Source organism: Struthio camelus, chromosome 9 (assembly GCF_040807025.1).
Source record: "Struthio camelus isolate bStrCam1 chromosome 9, bStrCam1.hap1, whole genome shotgun sequence".
Classification (NCBI taxonomy): domain Eukaryota; kingdom Metazoa; phylum Chordata; class Aves; order Struthioniformes; family Struthionidae; genus Struthio; species Struthio camelus.
Window position 1 is genome coordinate 14,739,676 of NC_090950.1, and position 13,255 is coordinate 14,752,930.

The window sequence follows — 13,255 nt, forward strand, 5'->3', positions numbered from 1 at the left end:
CTTGAGAAGCAGGAAAGCGCAAACATGGGGCCAGATCCGCGACCTGCTGTTGATTTCTGCCAACCTCCCCAGGTGCGGGGCCATCACCTGATTCACTATGATCTGCTCCAGATTTTTCCCAGGCAGCTTTGGTGACTCTGCCAGCTACCAGGGGCTAACGGAAAGGCGATGCCATCGATGCAAAGGCAAGTACGAACTGACCAATGACCCCACACCAAGTGACCACCTTCCCTTACTGCATAGATGGGTCAAACCCTTGCTCCCCTTTTCTCACCTCTTCTGGGGGGCACCAGGAGGAAGAAAATTATAAAAGCTACTCTGGGCGTTATGAAGGGTGCTAGGAATTATTTACAGCTGCTGAATGGATCAGTTGTACGTTTGCACAGGCACAAGGATGGAGACACTGGCACAAGCCCTCTTGCCAGCAGGCCTCCTCGCGGGCCCTCAGTGGGGAGCAGCAGTAGGGACACGCACCCTCTCTTGTGCTATGGCCCAAACTCTTGGACCTCCTGGGCATCTCTGGCACATGCTGCAAGAGCGAAACCAAATTTGGAGTCTTCCCAGGACCCCGGTAGCTTGCAGAAATGGGCTTTCCTCAGCACAGATTGCCTTCCTGCATAAATCTCTATAGAGCAGGAGCAGTCACAATGGTCCTGCCACCTCGAAGTACAGAAATAGCCCTAAACAACCTGTTTTTTCTCCACAGTACCCAAAAGAGACAGGTATAGCAAGGGCTGGGCACTTCTCTGACTCTTCCCCCTTTCCCCCGCACCTCCATGCCGTGACACCCAACCACCTCAAAACAGTAACTGCTCACAACAAACACCGTCTCACGGACATTTAGACCTGAGCAGTCTATGCACGGGAGATGAAGGACTTCCCTATGACAGGCCCTGGCTGCTTCCTCTCGTGGTGGGAGTCAGCTTTACATATCTTTGGAAATCTGACCACAAGGCCCCAGAGGAAGCCAGTACTGGAGCACAGAAACGAGTACGGGTCTTCCTGCTGCAAAACAAACCTGCATTGTCAGCCTTGAATCACCTTCCAGACCAAGTTACAGAAAGAGCCATAGGCTAGTCCCTTGCTTCGGGACAAGTATTACCCTGGAGATGCACCCTATCTGCATAAAATGATAATATTAAATGAAAAAAATATACATGGACCTAGAGATTCTTTCAGGATAAAAGCTTCAGAGAAAGCAGTCCATCACTACGTCTCTGGTAATTAAAGTCATTGAGTTTATCCTCAGTACTTCTAAGGACGGACTGTAAACTATGCCACACACTTAAATTATATACTCTCTAATATTATATACATACACATCTATATGTATCTGTATGTGTGTCTGTACGCGTGTGTGCATAAAAAAAATATACTCCCATTTTGGAATGCAGAGAAATACAATTTGTTTGGTTTTCTATTAAGACCTTCAAATACAACTCGAGACAAACCTCAGGGGGGAAAACATACCTCTCTTCAAATCACTATCAGGCTGCTTCATGTAATAAAAAGCCCTTCAGGAATTATTTAATATTTTTAACACTTCAGCCTCATAACAAATGAGAAACAGCACGGCTTCACATGTGCTGTACTCAAGTGCTCTGAATTCATTAACAGATTGCTTTCAATAATTAGCAACCCCAAGTGATGCATCAAGCTAAAAGCCCAAATTCTAAGATGATATAGCTTAACACAGCCGTCCTGCAGCCAAAGGAAGGAGGTACATGAATTTATACCACGGTGAACACAATCCAACAGTAATTCTCACGGGGATTCCTGCCAAAGTGGTTACAAATAGCTGAGAAATGTGATATATATATATATATATATATATATTGTGTTATTTGTAAGAATGTGTCAGATATATCAGCACAGAGAAACTAATCCTAGCCTTTAGATAATTTAAGTCAAAAAAAAAAAACAAAAAAACAGCTTCCAGTTTGTTTCCTGTCTATCTTGTCCTAGCAGATACTCAGAATCACTTTCAAGGATGGTCTCAAAATAATCATGACACAAGTATTATCTAACCTTATTTCAGCTTGTCTTTTCCTTATTATCCTTCCCAATTTGGTACTCAACTGCATGATCTTTAAACACAGCTTTCTATGACCTTAGAGATGTTAATTTAAATATATTTCTGACTTTAAGCTTGTTTTTTTTTCTCTCCAATATTTTTCAGAAGAGGAAAGAAAAAGTTTAAAAAATAGTGAAGCAAAACAAGTCCCTTCCTTTTCTAAGGATAAAAAAAATCCCACCAAGCAACTACTCATTGACCAATATTTCTCAGTAAACAGTTCAATGACTCTGTCATAGAAATGATGCAAACTATCATCTTACCAACTGCAATTTATATGATAAAGTAGCAGACATTTTCAACTTACTAATTCTTCTTCCAAAACTTGCTCAGTTAACTTAAAGTAGTTTCCTTCTACTTGATATGTTTGTACATGGGGACCTATTAAATGTGAGGTCGTCCATGTCCCAAGTTCATTATTAGTTATGCCACCTAACTTTTAAGAGTACTTTAATCAAAGACCACGTAACTGTGGACTTACACATGAGCAAAAAACATGCAGAAGATAATGAATTAAGGCCATCTTCCAACTGATTAATTCATCACTTTCCTCCCAATATGCCATGCTGCAGCAACCAGAAAGCAACCCTGACCTCTAACCTGCAAAGTAACATCGGCTCCTGGAAAGGGTAAACCCTACTCGCACTGGGCTTCAAACAATATTCGGTTCCGTCAGAGTTAACAGGCACTGCCAATTCATCCTTACAAATTTTCTTTCATTTTCACTGATAAAAGCTTAATAAACTTAATTCCAAATTTACATTGCTGTGAAATTCAATAAGTTATTTCAATGACAATATATATATCATTTAATAGGATCTTGCCATAAAATGACTAAAGGTGAATGCCAGATATACTTGAATTCATAGTATAAGAGAAGTTCTTACCCAAGGAAAACGTACTGGTTTCTAGGGCAGACAGTAAACTTTAAGAAAGGAGACAGATTAATTGGGGGAGGGGGGGGAATCATATTTTTGTTGCTCTTGTTATTCCTGTACAAACTAGAAATGCTCAGAGAAGAAAGCTCCCTGAATTACCACAAGCCTGAAGTCAGATATTCACAATAGATTACAATAAAGGTGGTTTATCAGCACTATGTAACATACACAGACTTAAAATTGCCCAGAAGTATGCCCTGAAGATGGTTATTTTTATGAACATTTCATTAAATATACAAAAAAAATGCTTTTATGAAATGAAATAAAATATGCATGTTAGTAGCAGTTTCAGACACTGACATCCGTCTCCAAGAATGGAAACCCCTTCATCTCCCAAGCTAACATATTTATACTGTCACCCAATATTGCAGATTATATTGCAGCAGAACAAAGAGCACAGGATTACCCTTGGGACCAGGGGAAGCAGGGCTGGCACCCACAGGACTGTCTTTTCTTTGAGGACATAAACAACGTGTTTTCATTCTAACGCTCATCTACGTTCCCGCAGCCGGTGCCGCTATGAGCGAGGCCGGCGGGATCTCATCCAGACAGAAGAATCACAATTCAGCCTCCTCCTCCTCCTTCTCCTCCTCCTCCTCCATTGGCCTCCACAACAGGAAGCCGTGAGCACATGGATCAGCCCCAAATTCGGACCGGCGTTTCTGCGCGCAGCACAGTGGAGAGCAGAGACCGAGCATCGCCGCGAAGGCTCGTGATGACTGAGGCCAGCGGGTCTCAAGCCCCACAGCCCAGTTTTGCAGTACTCTAATGGCAATCAGAGCATTTCCAGGCTTCAGGAAAGAGCACTCTGAAGGACGGTGCCCGCTCTCAGGGGAGCCCCCGCTTCCCCACGCTCTCCAGCCAGCATGGCCGCTTCGTCTGCCCCCACTCACACAAATCACCGCTCCGGCCTCGCTACGATGCTGCCACACGGAGACATCTCTCAAGGACGCGCTAGAACAGAAGAACTGACAGCAACTGCAGCATCTGTTCGGTATAACTAGTGCAATAAATTTCAATCTCATTTTAATTTTTATATGTCAAAACCTATTAGGTCTTAGATATTTGAACCTTAATTATTATGGAACCAATTAGCTCCTATGACCAGAAGGCCTTGCATGAGCAGCTCTGATGAGTGCAGTATTTTCTACAGCATATAAAATGAATATTCTAAAAAACTCATAAATATCTAGGACTTTACAGTTGCCATCACACTTCATACTAGTACCTTTGCTTTGTGCCAGATTGCACAAAGTAGGACTTCACCCTTTATGAGCACATACTGTATCATAGTACATGTTTGTGCAATTAAAGATTATTTCCTCAGGAATTTTGAGCATTTGGAGTTTTCCATTCAGAAATTATACTTTTTTTTCCCTACAAGACCACAGCATGTGTTCTGTGCTCTATTATTTCCTCACTGCTAGATTTACCACACTAATTTCAAATCTGCAAAGTCCTTTAATAACTGAACAATATTAAGCGTTCACAGTTTCCCGTGATCTCAACAAGGTCTGGTTAAGTTCAGTAGTTCCGCAGATATGGACTTTTTATTTAACGTTCCTTTTCCTCTAATGCCGACACTAAGAATTTTTGCAGTGATCCAACAGCACGAGCATGAGCAGATGCACTTTTTTATTGCCTATACACATCCCGCTCACCACCACACAGTGATTTTTACTGGCACTTCAAAGTTGTCCTGACGTACACAAATGGAACCATATTAACAGGTTCATATTGACATGCTTAATTGGTCATTACTTGCATTTCACCTTAGTTCTAATTATACTTCCATATAATTCTGTGGTTTTCCCAAGCCTACGCGATCAAAATTTCAGTATTTCCTATCACAGGCAGATTAAATTGTTTGTAAATATTTTTAAATATTTTTATTGAGAAGACTATTGTAATATGCTACCTTCTACAAAGATGGCCATAACTACACAAGCGCACGTACACTGAGAACTGGGGTTTCTAGAACTGGCATAAAACACATTTGGGTTTCAAGATACAAAAGTACTTAATGGAGTTTTATGCACTGAAGGAATTTCATTAATATATATTGCTTTTTATTATGTTTTAATCAATGCACTACTGCTTAACAGAATTCTATGTTTTAATGTTCAACATGTTTTTTAGTTTTTCTATAGCCTATTTAACCTGCTGTACAGTCTCCCTCAGCTCCGACCTTCGCAAGCCAAGCTGCTGACGGAGAACGGCAGCCACCTTCCCCCTCACGGTAGCTGGCCGCAGGGGCCAACAGATCCATTTTAGAAAGTGTTTTGGGATCTTTCTGGGCGAGATCTACCACGTAAATAAAGTAACACAGGTTAAGGAGCTACAGAGCACTCACGAGTGCACAGGCCTGGCCTCCTCATCAACCCGACAAGTTCTCCAGTTGCTTTCACCGGGCCAGAAGCAAGGTGAAATTCAAGCAAGGTCAGCACTCGCTCTCAGCCAAGTCACACACAGGCTATGGCCTATGTTATATGCCTGCTTTCTTCTTTGGGACTCGCTGAACCCACCACGGGCGCAGAGCTTTGGCCATGACAAGAAACCCATGGCGCAAGTTGGTTGTGCAAGCAATACCACGCATGCGCTGGGGCGAGGGGTCTGCACTGCTAGGTGCTGTGACTTTTTATTTCCTTGCTTTTTTAAAAGTTTTGTTTGGGAGATATTTTCTGTAACCTACAGCCCAGGACGACAGGCTTAGACACACGCACCTCAGTGAAGCCTGGCTTACCCCAGTGAACGTGCTCTCACCATGTCTCACCATGGTGGGACATTTCTGTTCTATCTCTTAACGCAAGATAGGGTGATGCTGCGAACAGGTCACCGCGCCCGAGGGCATGGGCCCCGGCCCTTGCTCCGGGAGGGATGGAGGAGCCCCCAGGTGCACTCACGCGCAGGGCTCGCCAGGGAGCTGCCCGCTGCACGCAGGAACAGCGCACGGGAAACAGGGACCCTTCCTCCCAGCCCAGGAGAGAGCACAGCCCTCCTGGCCTCCCGGGGCAAGCCCACACACACATACTCTTTCCTATAGAAGAAAGGCAGTTAAATCAGAAACATGATGTGGCCTGTGAAGGACAAGACTGCTTTTAGACAAAAACTTCCTGAATACCACGATGCCCTTTACTTGAACCACTGCTTGAAAAATGTCACCAGTGCAAATGCTAAGGGAAAAGAAAAATACCAGCAACATATCTGACAGGACATAACTTCTAGTCCTCTCACAATACATTAGTCTTACAATGCCACCTCACCAGTAAGCAAATAAAATTATGCCAGAATACATCCAATACAGCACAACACAACACTGTAGAAGGTCCTACTTAAAGCAGGCGCAGTTTAAGATTTATTCAATTGCTTTAGCTAATTTATATTGTCTGCCTGAGACTCCTGGACTTCAGGAAATGAAGCATTATGCCACTTTAACAACACTCTCTGCTTGCATCTAACCTTCCTATTTCTATTAGCTCCTCTGCACTCAGTTAAAGCATAAATCCTCCCTGACGTGAATGGGCTTTCCATGCATGAAGTACATAAAATCATATGCAAGAGAGATGCGCACTGAAGCACTGCTCCTCATCTGCCAGCCGTTGTGCAGGACATGATGCGTGAAGGCGGCTGGCATCCTGCACGGCCACGCTTTGAGTAGATCTGGCCACACTCACGACAGAGCCAAGAGCAAAGCTCTCCTTAACTTCCCAGGTGCAGGACAGGACCTTGCCGTACGATCACGCTCTGAGAAGCGCTGAGCACACACAGCTCTCCTTTTTTAACACTAAGGCAGGACTTGGCCAAATTCTTTAAAGCATTCTGGGATAAAATCTCTTGTAAGCCTTCAACAAGGGCTTTACTCTTTACTTTACACTATGCTTCATATAATACTATGTGGGAAAAAAAAAGTAAACAAAACACTTAGTCTTCATGTAGCATATTTGTTGGGTCATTAGTTTATTTGGTGCACTTCAACTTTTGACAACACATCGTTAAAGCCTACGTATCTACCACTGAGCTCTGAATCTATATATACTGAAGCTATTAAGATCTGTCCCAAGCAAAATTCACATGCTCCCTTTTGGCTCATTTGGTGAGAGGAGAAAGAAGCAGAAAAACAAAACAGACTACTAAAATAACACTTCTACTTCACAGCAAAAAATTGTAATACTTAAGCATCATAACAGAAGGCCTGTAAAGAAGCAAGAAAATAAGCTCTGAGCTTCACATTCACATTAAACATGGTAGAAAATAAAGGGCTGGGGAGCGTTGTCACAGTTTACTTTGTTTCGCTTGTTTAATATGTTTCTTTATTAAATGAATGGTCATCTTAAAGTTATGAGCTTACAAAATAGCGGTGCAGACCATCCAGCTAGCTGGGCTTACATTTACACCTGGCTAGAGCTGCCCTCAAGGGAATCATTCTTGACCGTGCTATAGCTGCAGAGAGAACATTTTTATTAGGCTTTATTCGGATAAAGTGCGGTGGTTTTAAGAGCACGTGCAGCTTCTAACCTGCTGTGGTTCGAGTAGCTGAAGCAGCAATAAATGTTTAAGAGGTGTAGGATATTGAAATTTATCTGCGGAAGTTTAAATAAAGCAGTAGACCATTAAGCACCAGAGATATCAGAAAAGCAAAGGCATGTTCAGAAAGGTCCTAATACATGATTTCATACTGACCAGAATCTGCAATATCCATAGTATCCACAAAACCTGCATGTTCCTTTCCTCCGCGCTAAGCTCCACACTGGAGGAGCCGTTTCCACCCACGGGGAAGGAGCCCGGGAGACTCTGGCCGCACGTCCCAGCGACCAAGAGGCCGGATTCGACAAGTATGACCTGAGCGACAACCAGGTCCCTCAGCTGCCCCACAGACCCGAGCTGCTCCACTTGCGCTGGCCATCACTGCCCCTGAGGACTTGCCATCACCCCATAACAGCTCCTAATGAGCCCCTTCCCAAACAAGAAATTGCCAGGTTCCCTCCTGCCCGTGTACGGCACCTGGATTTCCCCAGGCCAGCCGGTTAGGGCACATTTACAGCCCTTCTCAGCCAACAGGGCAGTACAAAGAGACAAGAACACCTTGGTCTCTGGATATTGAAATGAGACAATGTTTGTGTTAGGTTTGACATATTCAGTGTCAAAAAAGTACAAAACCCACCTGTAACACACAGCATTTTGCAAGCACGTGGTGAGACACAGTCCTGCTCCAAGGTCTTTGCAATCAAAATTAACAAGGCAGAAATACAGAAATAGACAGTAACATCTGAGCAGATGTTATTTCTAAATGACACTCTTACACAAGAGATCAGAAGCAGGTCTAGCAGGTCAACTCTAAGACAACGTTTTATTTATTTAATCAGTACCCCAGTGAGAAACATCTCATTTCTGTGGAATATAATCAGAGCACTATCAATATTGGTCACTATTAATCCCATACATTTATTACAGACTTTTACCTTGCAGACTGAATTACAGTCTCTGCTACATTGGTGCAAATCCCATTGCACCAAGGACGTCGAGACAGTTTCACATGCGCAAAGATTTATTAGCAAGGTCTGCAAAGGGAAAGGGAAAACTCTCCCCAGTGGCCAGCTAGGAAGAGAAGCGACGGGGTCCCCAGATGAGCACCCTCCAGGCTCCTCTCCAGGTGTCCCTCCACAATACCTTTCCCATAGTAGCACTGTAGCTTTTTCCCTTAGGACTGACTGCTCAGACACCCTACCGGCTGTTCCTGCTTATGCTACGCTCCTGGCACTGTTAGCACGGACTACCACGCGCAGCAGTGCAGGGCAGCTGTTGCACGCTGCTCGGCTGTCAAGCATTGCAAAGACAAACTATTGGGTCCCCTAACGTAACCCAAAAGCTACAACCAAGGGGGCAGAAAAGGTAAGGACGATGGGGCAATCACCTCCGCAGAGATCCCACCGTCGCTACGCTGTCGGGGTGTGAGGTGCAAGGCAGGTACAAAGCGGCGCGGGAGCGACACGGGGCAGCCGGCCCTGGCGCGGACCCAGGATGCCATCCAGGGCTCGGCGCACGACGGCTGCCGACGCTGCAGCCGCACCGGTGAGCGCCGCTGCGGGCCCAGTCGCCTTCTGCCTGGACGCAGTAAGCACTACCACACGGCAAACAGTGCAGTAATCCTTCCTGCTGCCTTGTGAGCGAAGCGACCGTTCAAGCTGCTCTGAAAGACAACCTCCATTTATTTATATCAATTCTTCACTGTTTAAGTCTGCATCAATATGTGCACGATTTGATTTTAAAATGCCAGTACCGCTCTAAATGCCATGTATGCAAATCATTTCTCAGCCTTAACCTAAGATCTGTTATTGCAGAAGTTTCAAAATCATACCTTCAAAGCCTGAATTAATAATCTTACCAACTGAATGCAGTAAGACAAGTGAACAAGTATCACGCCTGCAAACACCATGTCACAAAAATATATTTTGCCATTTAATAAAAGCATATTCTTAGGAATAGTATTATTTGCACTGCTGATGTTTCTGCAATCGTGGCCTCCCATGCTGATGAGCGTAGCTCATCCAGTGGTGGGAACTGGAAGCATAAGATCGCCTCATCCAGGTGGATAACAGCTTCTGAAGGAAACTAGTCCTGAGTTGAGCTACTGACTTCAGTACCGACTTCACTTTGAGGAGGCCTCATAATTTAATAAAAACGTTAAATCTGTGACACCACTTCAAAAGTTGCAGGCAATGCTTTTAACCTCTGTCCTTTTGCATTACAGCAACAGTGCCTGGAAACGCAGCAGCGGAAGAGAGAGAGTCATCTAGCCAGTTCCCTTCACGCCACCACCATAGCTGCAAGGGACAGAAATCAGGAAACATTAGAATCAGTGCAAGCCGATTAGGACATTAGTGAGGAATAAAATACGCAGAACTTAAACAAAACCTGTTAAAAGGCACAGAGAAAGCATACATTTCTGGGTAGACAGCAACCTGCTTTCTGGAGATGTTCCGGATTTTCAGTTTCCGTCTGCCTGTATGTAGTGCTGCGATAAGGGAAGTTTCCAGCTGAAATGCGAGAGCGCACACTGCGTTTGGTGTGAAAGAGCCACAAGTAAGATAACCACTGTCAAATCCAAATCCTTCGGATCCAAACAAGGAAAGACACATTTCTATATATGCACATCCACATGGCACTCATGTCAGTAAACACAAACATGCTCCTTTTAAATAAGGGCAAATTAGGAACCTGTGATTTTAAACGTGGTCCAGCTGAGGAGGAGGAAAGACTTATTCCTACTGCCAGCACCAGGACCACCTGGGCACCCACGATGACCGCTCCGCCCAGCCAACATGGGCAAACATCACCCCTTCTGTCCTGCTCAGCAAAATCATGCCAATGAGTCCAGAGGGTGGAAAAAGGCAATGGCACAGCCAGCCTGAGCACGCAGGGGTGGACATGCCAGGACAGGAGCAACCAGTCTGAAGCCTTCTGCTGTAAGTAAAAATTTTATTTCAGGACACATGATGGCCATGAAGTTACATCAGTTCTGGAATTGGGCAAGGAAGAGAGAAATGTGTTCAATTATTTAATCTTCCAGACTTTGCAGGGGTTCCTCCATAGATTACTTCACAAAAAATATTTCTCGGCTATTCCTAAAGCCATCACATTCAATTATAAAATGAGAACGGATCTCCACAGAACAGTTCGTTGCTTAAGGAGTCAACAGCAAAAGCCAAATGAAAAAGAGAAGCCTGTGTTGTGATGAAAGGACGAGGAAAGAGCAACTCCCAAGAAAGCCAATGCCCAGACCTCTGAACAGCAAAGCAATTGCATATGTCAAGTTCCCTTAACACCATGGTGCCAGCTGAGGCTTATGTTAAAACAGTGCAATAAAATGAGATGTCTGGAGCTCTGTCAGAAGAACGATGCTATCTCATTAATGGGATTATGCAGAAAAATTGGAGGGATTTCAGTGAAGAGGAATAAAACGATTAAGGATCAAAAGAGTATGACTCATGAAATAAAGTAAAAACTGAATGCTGTGCTCTTGCTTAAAAAGCCAAAGTCTCATGAGAGTTAACACTGGACACACCGCAGCATTTCCCCCACTTACAACCTGGAATAACTGTGATAGATCAGACCGCACAGAGAGAAAACTCTTATTATAAAATATTGGCTTTGTAATGGCAACACATAGAATCACTCAGCAAGAAAGTAATAATTGGAGGGGAGAGAGGCAAGGCGAGCTAATTACCTAGAAACAGCTGGAGGATATAAACCCACTATGAGAGGAATACATTTAGTCAAGAAAGAAAAAAAGAAAAAAAGATTGTGAATAAAGAGATTGGATAAAACCAGAGCTCCCATAGCAGTCACAACTGCTATGTTACTTTGCAGAAGAAAAAAAATACCAAAACCTCTAATTATAGAGCAAGATTCTCTGCACTGAGGGGTTCAACATCTCTCTGCTATCCATCTTTTCCAGTTGAAGAAATGCAGGTTGAATAAAAACGCTCATTTAAATTCTATACGCGTTCTGACTTCAGAAAACATTATTACCTCTGAACTCTCTCACATGAGGGGTGGAAGGCAAATACGATTCACAAAGTATCTATGATAGCAAACATTCTCTAAAAATTCACTACCTGTCAACATAAAGACAACAGACATCATCGCAGAAGAGCGGATGCTATGAGTTAACGCACTAAGTGCATTAGGGCCTGCCTTCACGGCGCCGGCATAGGGCAGCGGGGCTCAGCGCTGAACAACGTGCTTGGTCCTTGGCTACTGCGGCAGGTAAAAGTCAAACAAAAAATGACATTTCACAGCGGGAAACTTTGCTGATACAGTGCAGGGACCTGGAGGTGCTGGTGCAAAGCGCTTCACAACGCACCCACAACTCATGTCATGCACCCATTAAGCCAGCAAAAGCAGGAGGAAAAAAAGAGCAAACAAACAAACCAACCAACCATGAAGCAATTTCTTCCAACCCCATGTCAGTCACGTCAGATCTCTCTCTAACAACAAAACCACTCAAAAAGCGCTTACAAGCCCGTAAGCGCAGCACATCCTGAGCTGGGATGTGGCTCCATCCACAAGACCATCCGCAGCTCTGCCAGACGAGGCTCCGTTAAACAGCTCTGTCAGGACATGCACCGGGAATGGATTTGTTTGCTTTTTCTATAAAGTTTCTTTCCACAGAAGAGCACCCTCAAAGCACTTAAGCTGTTAAACTTTAAAGAAGAAATAAAACTTGTTCAGAAGTTGTGCTTTGATGTAACTGGGCAAATTAATCTTGCTGCTTAACTGATTCAAGGCCTAACCGCCTTTTTTATTTCCTTAACTAATCAACCCCAATTCTTGGCCTGCAACCCTATTTCAGTAGGATTATCTCTCTCTTACTGCAGCTTTCTATATACAAGTAGCAGCATTTGGCCCTTCCGGTCCTATCTCGGTACTGGCACTCACAGAAAACAATGGCTGTGTTTACAATTAGTGACTTTAACTGCAAGCAGTTAAAAATCTTCTGCAATTGGCATTGCACCACACACCCAAACCTGTTGTAGTGAGGCCCAGAATTTAATTTAGAAACCCCAATGACTTTTTTGATTTACAAACCTTATAGTAACACTAGTAGTCAATGAGGTTTCCAGAATAACAATGACAACGTTAATTTGGACCCTTTAGATCCCCCTTACGCACGTGGGACCTCCACAGCGGTCTTGTCCCTTAAGCTTTTACTCCCGAGTACCTTGCATCCAGCATGAGCCCGGGTCTTCATAAGCGGAGTTGTGGTGCACAGCTCAATAGCTTCTGGTTCGTGGAAGATCACAGTCGGGAGAGGCTCCTTCCGAAGAGTTAGCACATTCAACTTTGTCTTTAGCATGGTCTGAAAGTGCTAAACAGAGAAAGAAAAGCAATTAACTTGAGTTCGGGGCAGAGGAGAGATGGAAATCAGTAACTGCATCTGTTTGAAGGCGTTTCATTTGCTATTCAGTGCCTTGAAAATTTCCAAGGGGGAAGGTAAGATGTTTTATAACTTATGAAGGTGAATATCCATTATTACTATTAGTAATGAGGAGACTGTTTTTAATTAAAACAAGACATCCGCACACAAAATGATACGATTCAGGCTTTTTTTTTTTTTTTTTTTGGGGGGGGGGGGGGGGGAGGGACACCACCACACTCAATCCATACTTGCCTAATTTAACATTAGAGTTCACGTGCATCCCCAAAAAGCTCTAAATTCAACTTCCATTCACTCCAAATCCCA

General features: G+C 43.8%; 1 protein-coding gene across 4 annotated transcripts in view; it reads right to left on the bottom strand.

Annotated features, from left to right (window-relative positions):
• The window catches only part of PID1 (phosphotyrosine interaction domain containing 1), an 87,248-nt gene that overhangs the window by 40,105 nt on the left and 33,888 nt on the right, over positions 1-13,255 (bottom strand). For all 4 annotated transcript variants that reach the window (XM_068955062.1, XM_009675779.2, XM_068955063.1 and 1 more), the window contains exon 2: positions 12,734-12,880. In XM_068955062.1, the coding sequence (XP_068811163.1) occupies positions 12,734-12,880 (147 nt within the window). The remainder of the gene's footprint in view (positions 1-12,733; positions 12,881-13,255) is intronic.